The 26,119-nt window shown below is 38.2% G+C and overlaps 1 protein-coding gene across 1 annotated transcript; it reads right to left on the reverse strand.

Moving 5' to 3' along the window:
• Window positions 1-23,074: 23,074 nt before the first annotated feature.
• Window positions 23,075-25,242, reverse strand: LOC308512805 (MAP7 domain-containing protein 3-like; the record flags this gene model as incomplete). The annotated part of the gene is given in 2 exon segments (XM_081082470.1): window positions 23,075-24,291; window positions 24,294-25,242. Coding segments are annotated over 2 exon segments (2,142 nt in total). The 5' UTR covers window positions 25,219-25,242.
• Window positions 25,243-26,119: the final 877 nt, after the last annotated feature.

Consider the following 26,119-nt stretch of genomic DNA (forward strand, 5'->3'; position numbering starts at 1 on the left):
GGTCCAATGACCAATCATCCGGGAGACAGATGGTACATTGAGAATGTGCACAGCACGAGCTTACTCAGAAAAAAATGCCCTTCTCCCTGGTGGGGTGGGGGGAGGGGGCGGGCTTCCATTCCATTTCAAGCTGGACTTGAAATCGATATGTCATTATACACATATGATACAGGGAGAGACAGGAAGTGGATACACACCCAGGATAAAGTAATTTGGAAACAGTACTTTTAAATGTGCTGCTCACCAAGGAGACAAGAGCATTTCACAGTGGATTTCTTTGCCTCAATCACTGTCCTTTCTTTTTCTCACTTGAAGCAGTTTTCTAGACAAGCATGGTTACTTGCTTAGGAAAAGTTCAAATTCCAGTAACAGTTTCTGATTGCTTATCCAGCTCCCAACTTCTGATTTTTTTTTTTTTTTACTTTTAACTGCAACCCACAGTATTTGCCTTGGGAAGAAAATCTCTGGTACATTTAAAATAAAAGGAAAAAAAATGTTTGCTTCATTGCATCCTACAAGTAATGGTGTTTTGCACTTAATTGTTTTTTAGCAGCATAAGTATCTTGAGAGTAAACCCTTTGATAGTGTTCTTATTCCTATTACCCCCTCAAAAAAATGCAATAAGCTAGTATGACAAGCATGCAATAATACATAAAATTGAGAAAGGGGCTAGAGCAGAATTTATAAAACTCTCCTCTAGCTTTTGATGCCACTCAGACTTTCATAGATCTCCTTCAACATATTTTTTCTATTTAAACTAAGGTTCTTTGAACCATCCCACCCCAATTCTTCAACTTCCAAACTTCCTTTTGGGATGATAGCTAGTATGCTCCCTGTTTAACTCTAGAACAGTTTTTCTTCTTTCCAAGATTTCTCCACCCCTCTATCTTTAAACCTGATGTATTTAATGAGATGTATTTTATAAATTTATGGCTATTCTGATACTCTTTACACAAGAGAAGTATTTTTATTTAATTTTTTAAATTAAATAAAGGATACATTTTTGCTGACCCAGCTTTATTTTCTCCTTGGATTGGGGACTAAAATTTAGACTTTGGAACTTGAATGGAGTCCAGCAAACTCATCAATGTGGGGATTGAATATGTAACCCCAACTTCATTAACATCTTGTTTCAATGAATTCATTTACCTGTTTCTAATCTTGGCTGGCTCCATTATGCATTCCAATCCCAGTCCTACTTCTATTAACGTATTTTTAAAGGCTTGGTAGATGAATATATATAGGTCTTTAATGGAAAAAATGTTTTAAGAGGAAATGCAGCTATTTGTTGAAATTGCTTTTAAAAGATTATGTTAAAAATGTTCTTTGGGACATAGCTAACCTAAGGTTGCTAATTCTTTGGTTGGCATGTAAAATAAACATTTACAACATAAATCTGTATAGTAAAGATTAGTTAGACTTCAAATAGACTTTCCAATCCTTTGTCCTTTTTCATTGGTATGGTTGCTTGCCGTATTAAATCAGTCAAAAATGAATGAGACTTTTTGGCTATCAAATGGATCTAATACTAAATGCAAAATTTAGCACATATTATTTAATTTTGTTTGCTAAATTTAGACAGTTTAGAAGTCCACATATCTTATTTTATTTTTTTAAAATAAGTTTTATTGATTTTCTACAGAGAGGAAGGGAGAGGGATAGAGAGCCAGAAACATCGATGAGAGAGAAACACCGATCAGCTGCCTCCTGCACGCCCTGCACTGGGGATGTGCCCGCAACCAAGGCACATGCCCCCGACTGGAATCGAACCTGGGACCCTTGAGTCCGCAGGCCAATGCTCTATCCACTGAGCCAAACCGGTTCTGGCAATCCACATATTTTAAAGAAATAGGCCACTTAGCAAATCTCCAAAGACTCATTTTAAATTCTAGTTACTCTTGCATCTTTATTCTCAACTATTCATTTATTCATTCATTCACGCATCCAGTATGTAATGAGTACTAGCAAAGTGGATGGCACTAGGCAAAGAATTGTGTGAAGATCGATTGGGAGAATCAAGACATATACAAACAACTACAACACACACAGGACATGATACATCTTACCAGAAAGGCATAGAGGACTGTGAGCATTCATAAAATTGAAAAAAAGTAAATGTTAATTAGGGAGGAGTAAGACTGACTTCATTGAGTGGATTACTTTGTACATAGTATAAAGAAAAAGAATCTAGACATATCCAAAAGGAAGAAAAAGGGGAGGGAATATGTGAATAAGTCAGAGAGCAGAAGACCCTGGTAGAAGCGGAACATACTGATTTTGTTAGAGTACAGTTTATAGAGATACAATTGAAGATAAAATTTAAAATGAACAATAAATTAATGAGTCTTTAAAATCAGGTTACTAGAAAGTTTTTTTATATGGTAATAAGAGAACAAGTTTTAAAAATATCTGGTGTTGCTAAGTGGCTGAGCATCAACCTATGAACCAGAAGGTCACTGTTTAATTCCTGGTCAGGGCACATGCCCTGGTTTCTGGCTCGATCCCCAGTACAGGGAGTGCAGGAGACAGTCAATCAATGATTCCCTCCCATCATTGATGTTTTTATCTCTCTCTCTCTCTTCCTCTCTGAAACCAATTTTTAAAAAATTTAAAGTTATTTTTTGTTTGTTTAGCGAGAAAATAATTTATGTAAAGATTAAGAAAACAAAGGAACATGAAAAATCATGACACCTTTAGCTTCAAAAATCACTATTAAAATAATGTAGGTGAAAGGTAAAAAGGCTCTGAATAAGATAGCACAGTGGGAACAAAAGGATAAAATAAATTAAGACATGGTATAATTGAAATTGTGAAGTTCAGCTTTTAGAGGGATGAAAGCAGAAATGAGACAAGCTAAAAGAAGAATAAAGTTGGAGGTATTGCAATACCACACATCAAGCTACATTACAAAGTCACTGTTCTCAAAATTGCATGGTACTGGCACAAGAACACACATACTGACCAATGGAACAGAATAGAGAACCCAGAAATCGACTCAAGCCATTTTGCTCAATTAATATTTGTCAAAAGAGAAAGAGCAGACAGTGGAGTCAAGATAGTCTCTTCAAAAAATGGTGTTGGGAAAATTGGACAGATACATGCAAAAAAAATGAAACTACACACCAACTTACACCATAAACAAAAAATAAAATATTTAAATGTAAGATGGAAACCATAAAAATCTTAGAAGAATCCATAGGGAGCAAAATATCAGACATGTGTTGTAGCAGTATCTTTACCGATACAGCTGCTAAGGCAATGGAAACGAAGGAGAAAATAAACAAATGGGACTACATCAAAATATAAAGCTTCTGCACAGCAAAAGAAACCATCAACAAAACAAGAAAGCCCACTGCATGGGAGAACATATTTGCCAATGTTATCTCCAAAAGGGCCTAATCTCCAAAATTTATTAGGAACTCATACATCTTAACCAAAGGAAGATAAACAATCCAATTAAATGCGCAAAGGACCTAAATAGGTACTTTTGGAAAGTGGACATACAGAAGGTCAAGAGACATATGGAAACATACTCAAAGTCACTAATTATCCAAGAGATGCAAATCAAAATGACAATGAGATACAATCTCACACATCTGTCAGAATGGCTATCATCAAAAAATCAACAAAGGACAAGTGCTGAGGAGGGCGTGGAGAAAAAGGAACCCTCCTGCTGGTGGGAATGCAGATTGGTGCAGCCACTGTGGAAAAATGTATGGAGTTTCCTCAAAAAGTTAAAAATGGAACTCCCATTTGACCCAGTAAGCCCACTTCTAGGAATATATCCCAAGAAATCAGAAACACCAATCAGAAAGGACATATGCACCCATATGTTCATAGCAGCACAATTTACAATAGCTAAGATTCAGAAACAGCCTAAGTGCCCATCAGCAGAAGAGTGGATTAGAAAACTGTGGTACATCTGCACAATGGAATTCTACGCTGCTATAAAAAAGAAGGAACTTTTACCATTTGCAATAGCATGGACGGACATGGAGCACATTATGCTAAGCAAAACAAACCAGTCGGAGAAAGATAAATATCACATGATCTCACTCATTTGTGGAATATAATGAACAACATAATCTGATGAACAAAAATAAACCCAGAGACATAGAAGCATGGAACAGACAGTCAAATTCAGAGGGAGGTGGGAATGGGGGTTAGAGATCAACCAAAGGACTTGTATGCATGATTATAAGCATAACCAATAAACACAGATACTAGAGGGATGAGGGCATGTGCTGGGGGTTGGGAGTGGCCACGGAGAGGTCAATGGGGGGAAAGGGAGACATAGGTAATACTATAAGTAATACTTTAAACAATAAAGAATCTAAAAAAAAAAAAGAAATAAGACAAGCTCCATACTTTTTATAGAGTAGCACAAAGAAATAAAAAGAGAAAAATAAGCAAGGAAATTAGTTTAAATGTTCTGTTATTTAAATATTCTCCTATAGAGGTTATATGGCCAGTTCTTGAATCATTCGAATGTATTAAATTGCTTTCAAAGGAAAGTTCATTGACTCTGAAGTCTGATTGCTTCAGTATGAAAACTGACCATCCACTGATCCACTGGAGCCAAGGATGTCTGCCTGCTCCCCAAAGCAGCCTTGCTAATGGCCACTCTAAGTCAATCCTGTGTTTTCAGCTTCATGACAATAATCAGGTCTTGGCTTGCAGACTTTATAGAGCTGGATATTTTATAAGTTATATTTATCCAAGAATGCTATGCACAAGTCTTGTTCTAGATGCTAGTTTCTGCCTCCAAGAGGCCCAATGACCAATGAGGAAGACCATCTTTTCTTCACTTGATTTTACTTCCTCACTATCTACTCATTCCATAATCCTCTGAAATATGATTTTTGTCCTTGTTATTCAGCTGCAACACCCAATTCTAGTTATATCAATATAGTCACCACATTGAATAGCTTGTACTCAGTTCTCATTTACTATGATATTTGAAATTACTAATCACCTTTCTGGCCTCTGATCTATTTCCTGTCTTACCAACTCCCCACCCCCCTGAATTTTTAGTGTAAGCAGATACATGCATATTTTTTTCTTTTGTTCTTCCACTTATTTCTGTGACACTTTACAAGTTTTCAGACAATTCTTTTTCCTTTCCATTCTTCCTCTGGCCTTCCTCCTTTCTGGAATCCCTTTAATATGTATTTCTGCTAGGATTTTTTTCTGAGACCTTTTGTTACCTATTTAAATGCTCATTTCTTTGTTGACTTATTCTACCCATAGAAATGAGCTCTCTTCCCTCTCTATTTATTAAGATATAGTGGACATATAACATACATTGTGTAAGTTTAAGGTGTACAATGTGATAATTGATATACGTATATATTACAAAATGATCACCACAATAATGTTAGTTAACACATCTACTACTTCACACAGTTACCACATTCTGGTTGTTGCTGTGGTGGTGAGAACATTTAAGATCCACTCTCTCTGAAACATTTAAGTATACAATACAGTATTGTTAACTGTAGTCACCAGACACAACTTTTAAACATCTTACAGAAACAAGAGCACATAGAACTCTCAATAACAGTAAGTAGGCTGTGATAGATACAATTTAGACAAGGAAAGGTTGAGAGTGCTAGAAGGAAGATTAATAAGATAGGCAAACCAGATACTGGAGGAACTTCTGTGTCAGAATAAAATAATAGATTGTATCCTATAGAAAAAAAGAACAATTGAAACATTTCAACAGGGTGGTGGCAGCATCATGTTTTTGTTTGTTTTAGAAGGACCACACTGTAGTGGAGAATATTCAAAATAAGAATGACAAATAGTTTTCAACTAGCATCAAGCTTCCATTAATTGGCACTGTCTTCAGAAAGATGCTGATGCTATATGTAGGAAAAGCTGGAATAAAGGCTATTATTACATATTCAGGTATGGTCATTATTCCAGGGACAACTTCCAAAAGACGTCTCCTGTAACTGCATCACTTCCAAAAATAATACATCTGACTCCACCACTTAATATTTAGGAAATGTGGAGCATATTGAAGATTTAATAAAAAGTATAAGTCAGGGAAAGATTCAGCTTCTGAGAGAAACAAAATATTTTTCCATTGTCAAAAATAACTGTGGCTGTCAAGAGTTCAGAAGTGGAGAAATGTAGATGACGTGCCACATATTTGCCATCAAAGAGGTGGCAAGTGAAGCAAGGCCATGGGAACAATGGAAGAAGCAGTTAAGAGGCTGTTGCTGAAATCCAAAATAGAAATGATGAAGTTCTCAATAAATGAATGTCAATGGTGCTGGAGAGAAGAGAATGGGTTTAGGTGACATTAGGGTGTAGTTGAAATTACTGACAGAACCATGTCATCACAATCATTTAAGTGGAAGGTGGAAGAACTCATGAAAACTGAGATGAAGCCTCTACTTAGAGACTGAAAACAAAACAAAACAAAAAAACAACAAAAAAACAACTCAGAAAGAGTGGAGTCACAAAAGGCCAATTCCAGTTCAGAAAGAATAAAAAAAATGTTGCAGAGAAGTGAAGTATGAGATGACTGAAAGATGCCCACTGAATTTAGCTGTATCCTGGTGGGAGGGGAAACCAAGTTACATATTTTTATTTTGTCACCTTCCATTCAGCCCTTTCAAGAAGCTAAGCTATAAAAAGCAAGGAAAGTGAGAGTGAAGCTTCTGAAAAGATAAGGTCATAACTCCTTTTTACTGTTTTGATTAGGAAAGATGTATGTTTAGAGAGAAAAAAAAAGACATATTTTGGGGAGGGGGACATAGAAGATACAGAAGAGAGACCCCTGAGCTTCTGCAGAAACAATGGGGAAATATTAGAAGAGAAGGAAACTAGAAAGTGGGTGTGGATGCAGATAAATTTGAAGGTACTGGGGAGGAAGCTGAGGGAATTCAAATATAGATTTTTTTGTTCAGTCAAGTAGGTTCATTTCCTGATAGAGAGGGAGATAGAGGACTTTGGAAGAATACTAATATGTTTACTGAAAATTATGGTCATTTAGAGACAGGTGACTAGCAACAAGTAAAAGATTATTTAAGCATTTCTGAAAAGTAAACTGTGGTTTTCAAATGGAGTTGGTAGTTCTTATCCTGGTAGTTCTACTAGTTTGATAAAACCTGTACTTGTTTGTTTGGAACAATGCTGGAAAGCGAGGCCTGCTTCATCCTCCAATTCTTGGGGTTTGACCCAGGGCACCTGGTAAAGCTGATTCTTTCTCAATGACTCCCTGAAGAAAGTCTTGGGAACTTACTCCACAGTGAGGATCCTTCTAGCTTTATGTAGTTTTCAAGGATAGACTAAAAATACAATTTTCTTTTTTTCCCTCTTCTCTTCCTTTTTCTCCCTTTTACTAACAATGTGTAATTAATTAATCAAATATACATATGTAACCTTATGTTCTGGCTAAGATCTTGCAGTTCTCAGTTGACCAGACAAGAACAAAAAAGACTTTTAATACTGAACTTATACACCTGCACACCAGGAATGCAGAAACTGATCGATTAGGTCTCAGAAACACCAGAATGACACACACTGGATCACCACTTGACTAGTTTCAGAAATCTGACCCTCCAGTTCTGGGAACCAGTAATTAAGACATTTATAAAGACCCAAGACTACTACTACATGGACTCAAATTCCAGGACTGCACATCACCAGAACCCCACTTGTGCTCTCTATTCTTATTCCCTTCCTCTGATTCCCCTATATAATTATTCCTAACAAGTTTAAGGGGAAGATAGATGTTAGGATTTTTACCCTTCACATTATAAGATTTTGGGCATGTGATATTATTAAATACTCACTTACAATCCAATTTCTGTCTGTTTTATTTTTTTTGCCCAAGTAGTGACAGGTAGACTGAGCTCTGGATTCAGTTGACCTACAATTTCAGTTCTTGTCATTTGATTATCCTATCAGAGCCTCATCATGGGGTGTCTTGAACTGGCTAAATATTGTCATAACTGAATAACCAGTTTGGACCTTCTACCCAATCCCATGAAATTATATTTTCTCAAGATGCCTATAGATTAAAAGCTTCAACCTTTGGGTTGGTTCTATCTTCACTGACCATATACATCTTTCTCCAGTAAAAATCTATGAGTTTTCTCCTCATCTGATTAATACCAGTGAACAACCCCACCCCCAGGACAGAAAGCCAATAGGTTATTTATAGTAACTGACCAGCATGCTCTGTTTTAGGATGTAATGAGATTGGCTACTAGACTCTATGAGATGTCCAACTACAGCTGTGGTTTACAGATACTAAACTACAGGGTAGTGCCAATGATCATAAAGACTGTGTTTGACAGTCCTGAGAGATACATACCAGGGAATCTGTGATTACTGATTACTCTTATGGAATGTGGTCGGTTGACTGTTTAAGGTATGTGACCCAATGGGTTGGCATTTTAATTATATACACACGTGTGTGTATGTTGTATGTACATTGGTATGTAAACACATACAACAAAGTGCACTCTGTTGCTGTAGGTCTTGATTTGGTTAGCTGAAAGTTTGACTCAGTAAAGGTTTACATGCCCTTATCAATAACTATGAAATCACAAATGGTCTGAAAAACAAAAATGTTTTTTTAAGTATGGATAAATTCATTTGGTGTCAAAACTTGACTTTAGTAGATGTAATTGTACCTAGTTTCAGTTTTCTCACTTAGTGTGAATGATTTCCTGAAGAAATACTAGCTTTGTGGTTACAGGGTGCTCTATCCCCATACCCTGATCAGGGAGTTACATACTATAAATACACACACACACACACACACACACACACTATACATAACTTAACTTCTAAAATCTGAAAAATTTTGAATAGCAAAACACATTCATTCCCAAAGATTTCAGATAAGGAATTAGGAATTGAGAGCTTATGCTTATGTCCATCCTGTCAAAATGTGATTATTTGCCTGAACATTTGATTTCATTTTGATCTTTTAAACTTAAAAAAAAAAATAATTCAGTGATGCTCAAATTCTATTGCACAATGAAATCACTTAGGAGGTTTGTAAAAAATATTGAAGTCTGGCCCACACTCCCAGAAATTCTTATTTATTTCATGTGGGATGTGAACTGGGTGTCAGCAATAAAACTACCCAATTGATTCTAGGGTGCAGCAAAGTTTTGAAGACTATTTTATAAACCTATTGCAGTTATTTCCTGGGACATGAATGTCAATGGAGAAAGCCTGGACATCTTGGGGATGCTGACACTTGAATTAAATTTGACTACACAGACACCACTGTTGTGTTAGAGCACCTCAAGACGTTTTGTGGTGTGGTGAGTTTTGCTTTTGGTCTTCTGCATGGGGCTCTCTTTGCTACTAGAGTCACAACATTATCATTTTAAATCCCTATAGCACAAAGATCTTCAATTTTCCCTAATTATACATCGATACTTGTGTAATTTGGAGAAAGTATAACTAAGCTAAATCTAGGTACACACATCCTCCAAAATAATCTTTCAGCATCAACTGATATTTAATTACAAAACTGACTTTTGTCTTCTAAATTAAATGGTCATTGTGAAAGCAACATATGTTAAAATGTTTGCCACATTTGTGTCCTAGATATTTTAAAAGAAAACATATTATTTTCTAATATATCTTCTGCTCAACTGCATCCAATCTAGGTAGTGAATACTTACAAATACAAAAAAATAAATAAATAATTAAGAGAAGACTTCCCAGAAAACCTGGGTGTCAGCATGGTTTCTATTTGGTTCTCAATTCTATCTCTGACTTAGTCATTTGGAGACTTTTAATAATTTCAGAGTTAGTGCCTTTCCCAGATCCATGTAAGTTATGCCAACTTTATAAAGATACTCAGTTTCAAGAATGAAAGGAACCACTTTTTCAGGATTAAAAATACGAATATAAAAGCACACAGATTTTTTTCCATTGCAAAGAATGGAGAAAGATTTAAATGTTTTTTCAACTGATGCAGAAGGGAAATTCTCCTTGTTGGTGATTGAGTTATAATGTAGCAAATTCACTTCCACTTATGGAAAATGTTTTCTTTGTATTGTTAAAAGAGGAAAATGAATTAGGCACGAGGAGCCTGCAGCAGTCCTTTTCCCAAGGGAAAAATGACTAAAAGGTATACGTTTAGTATTTGTCACAACTAAAAGAAAATAACTTGCTTTCTCCACTGACTACGTGGCTATTTCTGTTGCATAGATCTTCAAAACCAGAATTTGTTTTTATAAGCAGATGCTGTTTTTCTCAGCATTTTGCTTTGCTAGTAATCCAAATAGCAATTAAGGCACAGCCAGCTTCGGAATTTGTGAGGCAATATAGTAAGAAGCACACCTTTAGTGCAGTAGCCAACATTCTCTAAGAGGTGTTTTTCACCTGTTTCCCTCACCTAGAAGCTGGAACCTTGACTGTAATTGTCAATTGGAAGCCACCAAAGAGAGAAAGAAATGTATAATAACCAAGAGGATCTTTTATTTGAAATAGAATTAAATAAGCACTCAAGGCTTGCTTAAGAATGACCAGGTCCATACTGTGGAGTAAATGACTGAGTTAACTATAAAGTAAGCTGAATGGTAAACATATATTTACAACTGCAAATGGTATGCTTGTGATTCCAATGTTATTATCAAATCTTGCCTCGCTATGAGAGAGAGAACTAGTCTTTATGCCCTGGGTTTATTTGGACACTCCTTTGTGTTATGAATCCTGGTCTTGGCCTCTCTGCTAATCCTGTGTCCTAAACTTGCACGCATGGAATTAATTATTTGTATTGAAAGTATGGACCTTTTTTCAGGGAATTTTGTCTCTGTGCTTACTCATAATTAATACATCAATTATTCCTGTATCTATAGCCACTGCCATTTCTAATGATTGTTACACAAATTTCAGGCAATGCCAAGAGCTGAAGTGTGAATTCTTTTTTCTCTATGTGCATAGTCTGCTATCCTGAGAATGACTTTTCTACGCACAGTATGCTATAAAGTTCTCAGGTTTTGGTCCTTTACTCACCCCACCCTAACTTGCCATGAGCTGGACTGTAATGGTGTGAAAACCCTATTACTTCAGTGTTGGGGGAGTTGTATGGACAGAGGGAGAGAAATAGGGAACTGCCCGTCTCTGTAGGAATTTTTCAGAAAGGCTCCCCAACTGTACTATAGCACTCTCAAATATAATACCACGCTTGCGCCTCCATGCCCACACAGGACAAACCAATAGAGGCAAGTCTCAAGCAATACAGGATTTGAAATTTGTTGATTTAACAATTTCACTCTGACTCTGAGTGAGAAAGAATAGCACAGACAAGAGGTTCAGAGGGTAGAAAATCTCAATGTCCAGATGTGAGTATGCAGCCTCATGGTTAAAAGTCCAGCCAGGAACACTCCAAATGTTACTCCTTCAGTTCCACTGATGAGGTCTCATTTGGGGCCAGGCATTCCTGGGAATTAAAGATAGCCAAGATGCTCTCCCTGCCCTCACGGAGTCTCCTTCAGAAGGCCCACACACTATTTTGATCATAACGTACTTTGAAGCCATGTGTCTTCTTATGTGGACATTCAAAACTATCTTTTTTTTTTTTTGAGAGTGTCATAATCAAAGTACCACTTGGCCCACGGTGAAGCCCCTTGGAACTTAAATTCCTATACATGTAAAATAGTATCAGCTTCAAATCCCTGGTCTCAAGAAAAAAGACACTTACTAATGCATTCATCAAAGGGAAATTTGGTTTCCTCTATTACTTTAAAAATCATTTTTTAACAAGAAATAAATATGACTGGGGAGGCAATCTTGCAATATTCTTTTTTCTTGAAAGCAAAAAATTAAAACAGGAGAAACATTGCATGAACCCCAATGCAACATTCTGTGCATGGTGGATGTGTAATAGATGTTGACTTAACTTGGGCTAAAGGGAAACCTGAGTAGTGCTGTGTGCACTGGGAAGCACTCTCACCTAGTAAGGAGAGCTGGTTAATTGATAAATAATAATTTCTTTCTAGATGTTCTTGAATATACTGAGTTGTTTACTTACACCCCCTTCAACTCTTAAACTGCTTTGACCAGATTATATAGTTCTAAGACTGGACCCATGAGTAGTCAGTATCATTACTGTATGTCCATAACACTATTTTACTCCATATCTTATTAGAAAAACAATGTGGATACATGTGAAATAGATCTTGGCAGTAACAAAAGAAAGGAATGCTGGTATCCAGGCCCTTATTATAACCCCAGGATGATACAGCAGACCTGCTTCAGGGTTGAGAGAAATGTGATAAGTAGAGTGAAAAAGAACTTTGCAATAGTGTCTATTTGATTTTAATTGTTCACAGCTTAATGATGCCTTCATATCTAAACATTGTGTGAGGTAAAAGGCAGGACAAAGCTGTCACTAGAGGTTTTTATTTTACCTTGGGGTTTTGTGGAATTTTTGTTTAACATAACAATGATAACCCTAACCACAGCATTTCCTTGGGATTTAATGACTAGATAGGACTAATTGAGAATGGGTAGACAAGCTAATGACCAATTCCTAAGACATATTATACACCATGGTCATGATGGATTGAATAGTATCCAATAAAATTAGGAAATATCAAGCATTTATATTCAGAACTCTATGTCTCACAATAAGCCTATTAAACACATAGCTAGTAAGTTACTGAAAACTCTACTTAACAAACTCTGCTACTGGATAAAGGTCACCCTGATTTTGGTGGAGTCAGAGTCCAAGTTGACTGATAAATATTACTAGAACAGTGCAACTCTCAACCAGGAATGCCTTTCCTGCTCACCTCCTTTGACCCCCATTCCATCCACCGCAGGTTAAACAAAAGTTCTTAACAAGGTTTAAACACCTTTTATCAATCAGGCCAGAAGCACTGAATCTCTGTTCCCTCCCCATTTGTTTTCATTCCTGAGAGCAGCTGTAAAAGACCACAAACTGGGCGGCTTAACTGAAATTTATTCTCTTCCAGTTCTGGAGACCAAAAATCTGAGGTGCAGGTGTCAGCAGGGTTGGCTCTTACCAGGGGCTGTGAGGGGCAATCTGTCCCATGCCTTTCCTCTAGCTTCTTGGTGGTTTGCTGACAGTCTTTGGAGCTTGGCTTCTAGATACATTACCCTGATCTCTTCCTTATGGTCACATGCCTTCTTCCTATGTCTACCTCTGTGTCCACATTTCCCCATTTTATAAGGACACCAGTTATATTGAGTAAGAGCTACCCAAATGACCTAATTTTAACTTCATTACCTCTATTAAAGTAAGGCCATATTTTGAGAGCTTGGATATAGGACTTCAACATATCCTTTTTTTTTGGAGGGTGGGGGGTGGGAGGCGCAAATTTCAACCCACAGCGCCAGGCATTCACCATGCACAGTCTCCATCCTCATTCTGATCTGATCTACCTGATGTTAGGTTATAGGTAGAATATTAACATGACATCATTCGACCCCATGGGTTTCTGTGGGAAAGGGGATTATCAGTGGGCAAATAATGCTTTCTCCTCTCACTAGACCATCACTAGAAGACACAGTGCTCAGGACAAAGCAGTACTTAATCTCTTTTATAGATCACTAGAGGCCTGATGCATGAAATTCATGCACTGGGGGGGGTGGGGGGTGGGTTCGGTCCCTCAGCCCGGTCTGCACCCTCTCGCAGTCCAGAACCCCTCAGGGGATGCCCACCTGCATCCCTCTCCCAGTCTGGAGCCCCTCACTCATTACTGCCCATCTGCTTGCTGCTCCTTACAGCTTGGCTCACTGCTCCTTAGCACTGCTGCTGAGGTGGGAAAGGCTCCTGCCACCGCCGCTGCGCTCACCAGCCCTGAGCCCAGCTTCTGGCTGAGCAGCACTCCCCCTGTGGGAACGCACAGACCACCAGGGGGCAGCTGCTGTGTTGAGTGTCTGCCTCCTGGTGGTCAGTGTGCATCATAGCATCCAGTTGTTCCACTGGTCATTCCACTGTTCGGTCGATTTGCATATTAGAGTTTTATTGTACAGGATGCTTGTACATGTGGGCATGTACAATTACACCCCCCCCCCGCACACACACACACACACGTCTAAGAAATTTGTGTGAAAATATCCAGGGGAAACCCTGAAAAGAAATGGTTACATGGCACACATGCTAAATATAAAATAAAAGCTCCTTGCCAGGAAGGCCTCGTTATATAAAGACCCTAGCAAGCCTGTGTCTTTTTGTACAGAAGCGGCAGATTCACATACTTCTCCTTCACTGACTACACAGCTCTAATGATCTGGCCCAGGAAGCATCTTGGGAAACTCTTCTGGTTTGTGGACCGACAAAGGTAACTACTTGGAGAACAACCCTTCTTTGGGTTGACAGTTTGGGGCCAGGCTCACATATGCCTACAACTGGGAGTGCAGCAGTTAAAAAGAAGAAAGGCAGAGCGAATGCTGACTTATTTTGGCCGATTTGGTTTTCTTTCAAATGCAGAAGTTCTGATAGAGCAATCTTGAAGCATATGCAAATCTGCTAATAGGCCACCTATGTACCTAAGATAATGATTATGATATGCAAAGAAATTAAGTATTTCCTTGAGGTAGAGATGCCATTTTAAAAGAAGAACTGGTAATCTTTTATAAGTAATGATCCATGAGCTATGTTTTCAAAAGTTATCTGTGCTTGAAATAGTTGTTGCGCCCACATCCACACACACACACAGGGAAGCAACCTTTTGAGGTGGTATCTGCCTGCTTTGCTCCGGTGTGTAACAAGCCCTGCAGTCCTTTACAGTAGGTGGGCTTCCTCTGCACTGTGCTTACTAGCTACACCCAGCCACAGCCTCATCTTGTACAGAGGGTACTGCTAACAATGGCTGAACCTGAGGAGACACCTGGTGGAGAATGAAAGCATTTTTCTCTCTGGGTAAGGTGTATTGATTTCTTATTTTCCAATAATATTTCAGGTGATAAGAGATCATGAATCTTTGCATTCATTTTTAGCATTCTAGAGAAGAGAAGCAATTATACAAGCAGTTAAAAAGATGCTGTGCTAATTTAGCCTCCTTGTAGTATAGCTTATATGCTATGAGTTTAATTATTACTTGTTAATTCACTCTCCTATTTATTCACAGGTGCACCAGGGAGCAGAGGTCTTGGTCCCTGTGGGAAGCTCTTATACTGAGCTATGGAGGCAGGGCATGCAGTCACCAAGAACAGGGATTATGAGTGTCACTATGTGGGACTGAGACTATATATATCAATGCTAAATGCCACATAAGCAGAGAATAAGTGAATAGGGGAGAACTCAGGAATGAATGGATGGATTAGAAGTGAGTGTTAATAAGTAAAAGATTTGACTGAGCAGAGAGGGAGAAGTGGCCGCTAGGATTGAGTATATAGGGAAAGATAATGTGTATGAATGGCTGGTGGGAAGGACACCAGCCTATCTTTATCAGAGAACTATGTGAGGGAATAATGAGAGATAAATTGTACTAGCTAAGGTACAGCTTCCTGAAAGAAAGTTTCTTAATCTTATAACTGAAAATCTGTCTAGTTTCTAATGATAGTTCTGTAGGCAACCTGGGGTAATGGAATAGCAATGGTTTTGGAGTAAAAAGTAATGACTGATCTCTGACTGTTCCTGAAGAACTATGTGGTCTTGGGCAATTTGTCAGTTACTTACTAAACCCAGCCCAAACTCAGTGGCTTAAAATTGGAATCATATATTATTTCTCCTGGGTTTGCTGGCCAGGTGACCTAGCTTGGGCTTAGCCAGAGTGGCTCTACTTCACCTTGCTCTCATCTTTCTCTTGAGACCCACTGGCCATCTGGGGCATGTTCTTCTCATATTGTTGGTGGAGGATCAGTGCGTAAATGTAAACATACAGGTTTCTTGGGCCTGAAAAAGAATTGACATACCATTGCTTCCCTCTTGCATTAGCCAATGCAAGTGATAAAGGCAAATCACAGTCTAAAGATGGCAAATATTCTCCATTCCTTTTGTGGGAGAAACTTAAAGTCACATGGAAAAGGGGATTGATACAGGGAAGGGTGAGGGATTTAGCCAATAATGTAATATATCACAGACAATACCCTCAAATCCCTAGCCATACTGTCTTCATCTCCAAAACAGAGTAATGTCTGACTCTTCACCTCAAGAATTATAAAGATAAATATAATAATCAATGTATGTATGAATTTTTACTTGCAATAAAGCATAATGCAAAGTAAGGGATAATTATTTTGCACCTGCTTATATTCTCTCACCTTAGCAAAAATAGAAAATTATTTTAACAGCCACCTTCCACCTAACAGACTGCTCCAGATGACCACTGGCTATTTCCATGGGGATGGTGGTGGAGCAGAACAGAGTTTCACATGTCTGTGCTCTGAGCTCCAGTTCCTAACCTCACAGTTAATTCTCCAGGGTGTTTTGTGTTTTGTTTTGTGTGTTTTTTTGGGGGGGGGAGGGGGAGCAGAGATTTAAACTATTGGAGCTGTGGATATTAATATAATCTGAGATTTGAAAGATGAAAGAGGTAACCAAACTGATTTAGAACTGAAGTCTGTTCAAAGGGAAAGTATGTGGATATCATGCACTGAGAAGAAAAGAGGAACCAAGAACTAGAAAGAGACCCATGTTGCCACTTTCCCTGATAATTTTCCACTCCTAGTGACTAAATCTAAAGGCATGCCCCCACAAGTTAAATTTCAGAATAGTGTGTTTCTGTTGCAAAATTGCAGCTACATTCCTTTAAAGGCAGAGATGCCATTCAGGTTGCTCAAATGTTTTGATTGGATTAAAATAAAAACTTTTGGAAACAAATCTATTTACAAAGTCCATGGAATCCTTCAGATGTGTGTTCTTTTTCTCTCTCCCTTGCTCTGCTTTTTTTTGAAAGGCAATGCCTTGTAGTGCCTTTTTCTGAGGGAAAAAAAAAAAAATCAATGATCAACAACACTCCAGCACTCAAGAACAACCTAGGAATAACAGATCAGTCTGTGTGTGTGACAGAAGAGGAGAGTGTATGTGGTGAGAAAAGCAGCTCCTTTTTCAGACTTCCACAGGGCAATTTTAAGGAACAGTGCAGAAAATATGATTGGAAAAAGGTGAGGGAAATGCCAATTCCACATAGAGTTGTGAAGACCCTGGAATGTATATGCAGCTGACATGAACTCACTCTCTCTTTGTGGACAGCTCTGCTATTCTCCTAGCCTCACTGACACTGAGCAGACCAATCTGTCTCTCTACTATAGCATGGGGCAGGGGTGGGCAACCCCTGGCACGTGTGCCAAACATGGCACGCCAGTAACTTTTGCTGGCACGCAAAACCCTCTCTTATAATCTTTCATTTACAATTTTTTTCTTAATATTGACTTTTTTATTTTTCAGATAAATTCAGTGTAGGTGCATCTTAGATAAATAATTTTACATAACAAGTTATCTTAAAGACCATAGACATGGATTGACGAGAGAGGGGAAGAGCAATTTCTATGCTTCTGCCTTAACTCTCCCTGCCTTCCAGTGTTTTTGTTTCATCCACATACACTTGTGAATCTTTGGTCTCAGGGATGCATTTTGTTAAGTCTTGTAATAGGAGTAGCCTGACGGATAAAAGTAGTAGCTCGTGCATATCTCTGAAGGTCACGAAATATAAACCTGATGTAAAATCTCTGTCATCAGTGATGCAGCAGCAAAAGTCCCACTGATAATATCAAACAGAGTCATAAAATTTTCTGTCGGACTATCAGTGTACATGTATACATTAAAAAATAAATGTACTTTCCATCATCATATACTGTTTTTGTCACTTGAATAAATTTTATTATTTCTTCAAGGTTCTTCACATACATACACCTTAAGAGATATCAAGTAGGCATAACATGTTCTCAAAAAATTAGGGTTGGCACGCAGAAGAATTTTGAGTCAGAGATTTTGCTGGTTTTGGCACGCACTCACAAAAAGTGGGGGCAGGAGGCTGGCATGGGGGCAGGAGGCTGGCCTGTTAAGAGATAGGAGGCAGCAGCTGCTAATGCTTGACTTCAAGTTCTTCAAGTGTAAGTGGCTAGACACTATGGTTTATAACAAATAGCAAAACAAACCCAAGTTCTCTTCAGACAATGAAAATAGCTGTGGTTTGTTTATTTATAAACTATTTTATTGCTTGATATTTAAACAGCTGTATATATTTGATGGCTACAACTTGATGAGTTTGGAGATAAGTATATATCCATGAAAACATGATCAAAATCTATGCCATAAACATATCCATCACCTACCAAAATTTTCTCCTGCCCCCTATTTTATTCTTGTTATTATTTGTGTGTGGCGGGAAGCAGAACCTTAACAAACTGAGATAATGCTCCAGAGAATGGCGGGTTACATTTGTATTTATACATTGCAATCAAAGGACGGATGTAGGTGGGTTACATGAAATTCATTGGTGATAGACTAAGGAGGTGGGATAAAGCAAAGCAGGGGAAACCCCTGGGATTGGATAAAAAGTAAAATGATGGACACATTCTTAGGTGGGTGCAGGAACAATTAACATGATAATGAAGGAATTTGTGGTATCTGTCCTGGAGCCCAACACATTTGTTTGTGCCCCAGGGGCTCCAGAAAAAGGGAAGTTACAAGTTACCCAGACACTTCAAGGGTATGTTATCATAGATGCAAAAAGACAGATAGGCTCACAGTTAAGGTAAAGGTTGACCTTGTCAGTGAAGATACAGACCTAGGATGTAACTACCCACCATAACTGCTTTAGTTAAAATTTAATTTCAGGATGCTTTGTGGTTACTTTAGGTCTCTGAGTTTGCAAGACTGCCATACAGGCCTCCCCTGAGCTTGTCAGGTCAGCATGTGGCCCTTTTTGTCCACAGTTTGGAAATAAGTATATATCCATGAAAACATGATCAAAATCTATGCTATAAACATATCCATCACCTTCCTAAATTTTTTCCTGCCTCCTATTTTATTCTTGTTATTATTTGTGTGTGGGTGACTTACACTTGACATAAGATTTACACTCTTAGCAAATTTTAAGTATACAATACAGTATTATTAACTACTAGTAGCCCGGTGCACAAAATTTATGCACATTAAAAGGGAATTAATTGCCCTAACCAGTTTGGCTCAGTGGATAAAGCATTGGCCTGCAGACCCAAGGGTACCGGGTTCGATTCCGGCCAAGGGAATGTACCTTGGTTGTGGGCACATCCCCAGTGGGAAGTGTACAGGAGGCAGCTGATCGATGTTTCTCTCTCATCGATGTTCCTAACTCTCTATCCCTTTCCCTTCCTCTCTGTAAAAAATCAATGAAATATATTTTTTAAGGGAATTAATTAGCAGAGATATTTTATATTGCTATTTGCACTTTCTGTATAATAGAAGTGTGAGAGATGAAAGGAAATTAGTAAAATGTATATGAAAATAATATATAAATTTATTAGAAAATAAATAGTAACAAAAGGACAAACAACAGAGGCATGATATAAATATGGGAAAAACATGATTGAAAACAACGAAAGCATGATATGAAAACAACAAAAACTTGATATAAAAACAACAGTGATGCAAACAATGACTGATAAAGTGATTAAACTTATTCTAATATCTCCCTGTACACCACTTTAAGAGTGAAAACACTTTCAAAGTGCTTGACTAATTTTCCTTGTGATGAAGTATTTAGAACTTAAACTGTAACGTCACATGCTCTTCAAACTCGAGAGAAAGCAACATATAATTGACAATGTGCGAAAAGGGGTTCAGGTAGGAATATTCCTACTCTGTCTAGAGTTTGTCCTTCTGATTTATTAATAATCATCGCAAATGCTGGCATCACGGGAAACTGTCGTCGAATTAATTTAAATGGGAGGCTAGTATCAGATGGGAACAAATCAATTCTTGGAATCAGAACAACATCTGCCTCTGCAGATCCTGTTAATACTTCAGCTTTGATAATGTTAGGTCGGAATCTTTTGATAATAAATCTGGTACCATTACAAAGACCCCATTTACTATTAAGATTTCTCAATAGCATGATGATTGCATCACTTTCAATTTTAATTTATGACACAGCATTCCTGAAGGAGTAATACTATTAAGAAATTCGATGGCAAAATTTTCCTTTTCAACATCATCTGTTGAATCAATGGAATCATCACTCAAATATGTGTGAAAATCTCCATTGAGTATATCCAAAATTTCTTCATTTAATTTTTGAACGTGCTCATTTTTTGGACAAAGAATTGCATGTTTACATATATTTTTAATATTATCTATAGATATACTATTTCCAAAGGTAGCTTCAATGATAGATCCATTACAAATCATTTCACAGGGGATTTCAATAATATCCATTCCTAAATGAAAACTGCTATCAAGTTTGCCATCTCCAAGTTTTACTAATTATTCACTATATGCAGAATCCTCTGATCTCACATTTGCTTTAAGAGACAATTTATTGAAACATCCCCAAACATTACAATACTTTAAACTCGTTTGTACTATGGCTGATCCCATAGCATGCAGTATAATAGGGAGACATTGTCGAAAATCCTGTCCAAGAAGGAGAATTTCCCCACCAAATACAACATTCAAATTCATAATTTCTCTTAGTAATCTGTCTATGGCATTTATAGCATGACTGGATGCCATGATGCATTCATCAATAATGAGAAGTTGGGCCTTTTTAATAGTTTTAGCAACTTCACTGTTTATATCAAGTCTAGAAATTGAAGTTTCATTTAATGGAGTTGGTCATTTATATTGGGAATGAAAGGTTCTTCCACTGAGAAGTAAATTTGCAGCAATTCTTGTAGACGCTGTGGGTAAACCAGTACCACCACAACCTCTAATATAAAGTATTAAAACTTTATTGTGGGGAGCTGCTACAGTGTTTTGGACAGGTTCAAGCCTTGGACTGATGAGAGGGCACAATCCTCTCACTGCCACGTGCAAGTCCCAGCTTACTCCCAACTAAGCCAACAGCTATAGTTGTAAGCTTGAACCTATGGTCCAAACATGTGGCCCCACGTGCCTGAGTGATGTAGGCTTGATAGAGTTCAGGTGCATGTAGTTGAGTAGGATTGAAACCCAGGAGAATGTTGTAAATATCTTGGTCACATCCTTACTTTGCCTCGTGGCATCTGCTATGAAGACATGGCTGTGGGCATGGTCACGGTCTCTCAGAGAAGCAGCGTCCCACGGAGGCCCAGCTTTCATTCTCGTCTGTCTTTTCTAAGCCTTTCAGCCACCCCCACTCAGGTTCACCCTTGACCATGCTGGTGCGGCACACTTTATAAAGATATGCCTCCATGCTCCCAAGGGCGGGTTCCTGCCTCAAACCCCACCCTTACAGAAAACAGCTCCAGGAAACAGCTCAGGGGAAGGGTGCAGCTGTTTCCAAGACAACCCCTGCAGGACTGACTTCCTTCCACTTGGTCGCGCTTCTGGCCGTGATGTTACACCCAGAATTTTTTTTTTTTTTTAATCTGCAAAGTTTATTTCACAGAGCACACATTTATATGGAGGTATAACAGAGTGTTTCAATATGTAACATTCGTGCGGAAAAATATCAGAAATATTGTTAGAATGATTGTCTGCCTCCTATATAAAAGAACTAGCATTTGAAAATAGTTTTAAAATCTAACGGATCAAGCTCTAATCTGTAACAAAAGATATAGTACTCTGAATAGCAAAGAACTAAGAAACAAGAAAGAATAATTACTTCCTTTTACTAATCCAAGACTGGTGACTACAAAGAAACATGGGCCTATTTCAAATTATTTGTGATAAGCCAGAAAACTCACTAGCATTAGGACAACTAAATTGCACTCAAGTTTTAGTCAATAGTTTTTTGTTGTTTCTTTTTTAATCCTCACCTGAGGATATTTTTTCCATTGTTTGAGAGAGGGAGGGAGAGATTGAGAAACATTGATGTGAGAGAGATATATCAACTGGTTGCTTCCTGCAGGTGTCCCGACCAGGGATGGGGTTCCAACTTGCAACCCAGGCATATGCCCTTGACTGGGAATCGAGTCTGCAACCCCTCTGGTGCTTGGGCTGATGCCCTAACCACTGAGCACCGGGCAGGGCAAGTTTTAGTCAATACTTTTAATCAGGACTCAATGCATTTCAGCAAATATACATCCTGTGTGTGTGCATGCATGTGTGCCTTTCTATCACAAGGACTAAAGAATAACACTGCTCCTGTACTCACTTACAGCCACTGGTTAGAGAAAGGCAAGCAAATTTTGGTTCCATATCCCAAGTCTGGGTGTATACTGAAGGGCAGGACTGGAGGGTATAAACAGAAAAAGATTATATACACAGTAAACATTTAGAGGTATTAAACATATCCCACCAGACAACAGCCAAATACTGCTTTATGTACACAATAAAAATAATACATGTTTTTGTAGATAAACCCTAGTATGTACTCCAAAAGGAAATACTGATAAGAGAACAAAATATCCTAACTGTTCCAAGATCAGACCTTCTAGGACTCCTAGCATTTGGGGGCATCACTGCTTGTGTACTTAGCTGGCAAGGTTAAAAATAGACATATATAATGTTAACATATGCTTTACTCTATTTTGCAACCTTTGGTATTGGTATATTAGAAATAATCCAACATAGCTCTTGTGAGCAATCTTGAGTCCTTCACATAACCTATTAAGTTCTCTACAAGATCAAACAGGATTTTTTGTTAAACAGAACTAATATTATTTTAAGATTTCAAACATGTACTGAGAGAATATTATTCTTTCAGTAGAGATTCTTTTAGAAATATGAGTTACTAGTTTATAAACACAGCTTCAATGCACACTCAAACACGTGTTGGCAGGAAAATACAATGAGATACAATGGAGATTTTTACAGGAAAACAACAACTTTTTACTAAGAACCCTTTCTTGTGGATTTCAAGATGACATAACTGAGCGAGGATCTTCTTTGACTTGATAAAATGACTTTTTGTTGTTTTCCCTTTTGTTAGTTATTTTCTTTGCTTGGTTCAAGTCGGAGATGGAGTAATTTGGGGAGATGAGCCTAGAAGTTGAAACCCAGAGTGAAGGATAAATTCTCTTCTAGGCTGCATGAGGTTTACATGTCTGATCAAGCAGAATCAGATTTTTCTATTTTTGCCTGGGGACTTTGGTGGAATGTTGTGGAACCTTTCAGATGGTGTTTTTGGCTATTAAGAAGGTTACTAGAAATGAATGGATCGATCTTGCGAGTGCTATCTAGTATCTGGTCACAGAGACATTCCTGTGACACTGAATGTAAACTTTCGGATAGTACCATGATGTTGCTGGTTTCAACTATCTTTTCAGTTTTTGTTACTTGGTTGGTCATTCTTTTGATGGACAGCCTGATACCCTTGGCCTGAGCCAAAGGGTCTTTCACTTTTTGTCTGACGTTTTTTATGTCATTTTTAAAAGATGCTCTTGTATTTGTACAGACTTCGTCAGAACTGACTTCTAAAGGCAGCAGCCTGGAGGTTCTCTTCACATTTCTAGAACTTCTCTTGAGTTTTATGGATGAATTCATGCCATTTGTAAAGGCTGATGGATGGAAGTCATCAGAAGAATGTAAATCATCACTTTCTGGCTCATCCTCATCATCTGCCTCATCCTCATCATCTGTCTCACGCTCCTCGTATGTGTCACTGCTGGATGTTTGTGCATCCTTTGAGGTGTCCGAATCTGTCTTTCTTGTCCGCTTCATAATTTCCTCAATTCTCTTTTTTCTTTCTAATCTTTCTTGTAAATTCTGCAACATAATTTTTTCCTGCTCCTTCTTGAATTTGTCGGCCTCCTCCTTAGCTTTTATTTCGGCGTCTCCTTTCTGTAATAAAACTCGCTGGCTTTCTCGATGCTGACGTCCTTTTTTCTTTTTTATTGCCTTTTGTTGCTGTCCATGGTCAAATTTGGAGACTCTTTCTTGGCCGTCAAATGCTTTCTTTTTCACATCTTTCTCTTTCCTTTGCTCCATTTGTTTTTGTAGTTTTTCTTCTTTTTCTTTGTGTTCACGAGCAAGGCGTCGTTTCGTTGACAAAATTTTTGTTGCCTCCTCAGCATTCATAATCCCTTGTGTGCTTTTATTACCAGACTCGTCATAGGTCATATGCTTTTGGTTCATGGCATCAGAGCTTTTAGTGGTCTTTTTAGAAGCCCGTTTTTTTTTCCTTCTGATCGTACCTAATACCTTTTGTGTATGTTGGGTATGCTTAACAGGAATTATTTTACAGGGAACAGAAGATTTTTCTGATTGTTTTGACACAACCGGTGAAACCGATGGTGGGCAATTCTTTTGGATTTGCTTAACACTATGGGAGGGGGTGAACCCCATACGCTTGCAGAAGATGGCCATTTAGACAATGGTGTATGTGTCGATGTGCGCTTCTTGTTTACAAGGTTTGATTTCTCCAGGGCTGCTTCCGTACTCCTCTTGGGGGCTGCTTCCACATTCACCTCGGGGGGTGTTTCCAGGTTCACCCTGAGGAATGTTTCTACTTTCTCCTGGAAGGGTACTGCCACTGTTGATTTGCAAAGTACCATGGTATTCTTCAATTCATCATTGCTATGGCTAAGCAAGGGCATGTTTGTAGACCGTACTACAGGGCTGTGGATGTTCTTGGCAACAGAATTCTGAACACCAGGAGATGACAGTGTCATTTGTTTGTGTGATCCAGAAGTATCCTGTTCTAGTTTTTCAGTAGATACAGACAGTTTCTTGACCGTTTTACTTTCAGAGTTCACTGTCGTAGAGCCTTCCCATGACCATCTTTTTTGACGTTCAATACGATTGCTCCGCTCCAATGTACGAGAGACAACAGCTTTGAATTTCTCCCTTTCTTCCTGTAATTTTTGTTTTCTCTTTTCTTCAGTGGATAGTCTTCGCTGTTCATCTTTCTGTTTTTGTTCACGCAGCTTTCGTTGTTTTTCTTCCATCTGTTTTTCATACTGGATCTTGGACTTTCTTTCTTTTTCAAGTAGTTGTATTTCTTTAGTAGCATCCTGTTGTCTTCTTTTTTCTTCTCTGCGCTCCTTGGCTAATTTTTGTTTTATATCATTTTTAAGCACAGATCCATATAGCACTGGTTTACATACTGATCTTGTATTTGAGGACTGGTGTGGAAGGGAGCTAAATCCACTCTGATTGCGTCTTTCTTGAGCAATGGCATTAGCAGCAGCTACCATGCGTTCCCGAATCTCCCTCAAGGATGTTCCGCCTCCAGTGGCGGCGCATACCGCCATCTTCCAGCAATTGATCCCTGAGCCTCTACTGTCGTTGTCGCCACAGTGCGCAGGCTCCCCCAGAATTTTTATATAAGTAGATAGCCACTATGTTATACAGTAGAGCTTTAGGATTTATTCATATGTAGAACTGAAACTTTGTAGCTGTGCTTTGTAATCCAAGTTTACTAGCATAGCCTTAGTCTAGTGTCTGAACTCCTCTGTGTCTATATTCTCATATGTGGGAAAGAAATTAGTCACACATATATTCTTGTGAGAATCACATCAGGTAATGTGCATAAATAATCTAGCAAGACGGCTTGTACAAAATAGGTACTTATCATGCCAGTCACCAGCCCCTCAACTCTTCCCCTCTAACAACTGTTAGTCTGTTTTCTGTATTTATGAGTCTGTCTCTATTTTACTTGTTTATTTTGTTCATTAGATTCCGCATATGAGTGAAATCATATGGTACTTGTCTTTGTCTGACTGGCTTATTTAACTTAGAATAATGTTCTCCAGGTCCATCCATGCTGTCACAAAAGGTAAGAGTTCCTTCTTTTTTACGGTTAAGTAATATTCCATTGTGTAAATGTACCACAGGTTTTTAAATCCACTTATATACTGATGGGCACATAGCTGTTTCCAAATTTTGCCTATTGTAAATAATGTTTCAATGAAGATAGGAGTGTATATATTCTTTTGAATTAGTGTTTTGGGTTTCTTCAGATATATTCCCAGAAGTAAGGATTTCTAGTGGATAGCTTCTATTCACCTGGCTCCTTGGCCTACTCCAGCGGTTCTCAACCTGTGGGTCGTGACCCCTTTGGTGGTCAAACAACCCTTTTACTGGGGTCACCTAAGACCATCCTGCATATCAGATATTTACATTATGATTCATAACAGTAGCAACATTACAGTT

The sequence above is a fragment of the Myotis nattereri genome (assembly GCF_964212035.1).
Source record: "Myotis nattereri genome assembly, chromosome: 2".
Lineage (NCBI taxonomy): Eukaryota > Metazoa > Chordata > Mammalia > Chiroptera > Vespertilionidae > Myotis > Myotis nattereri.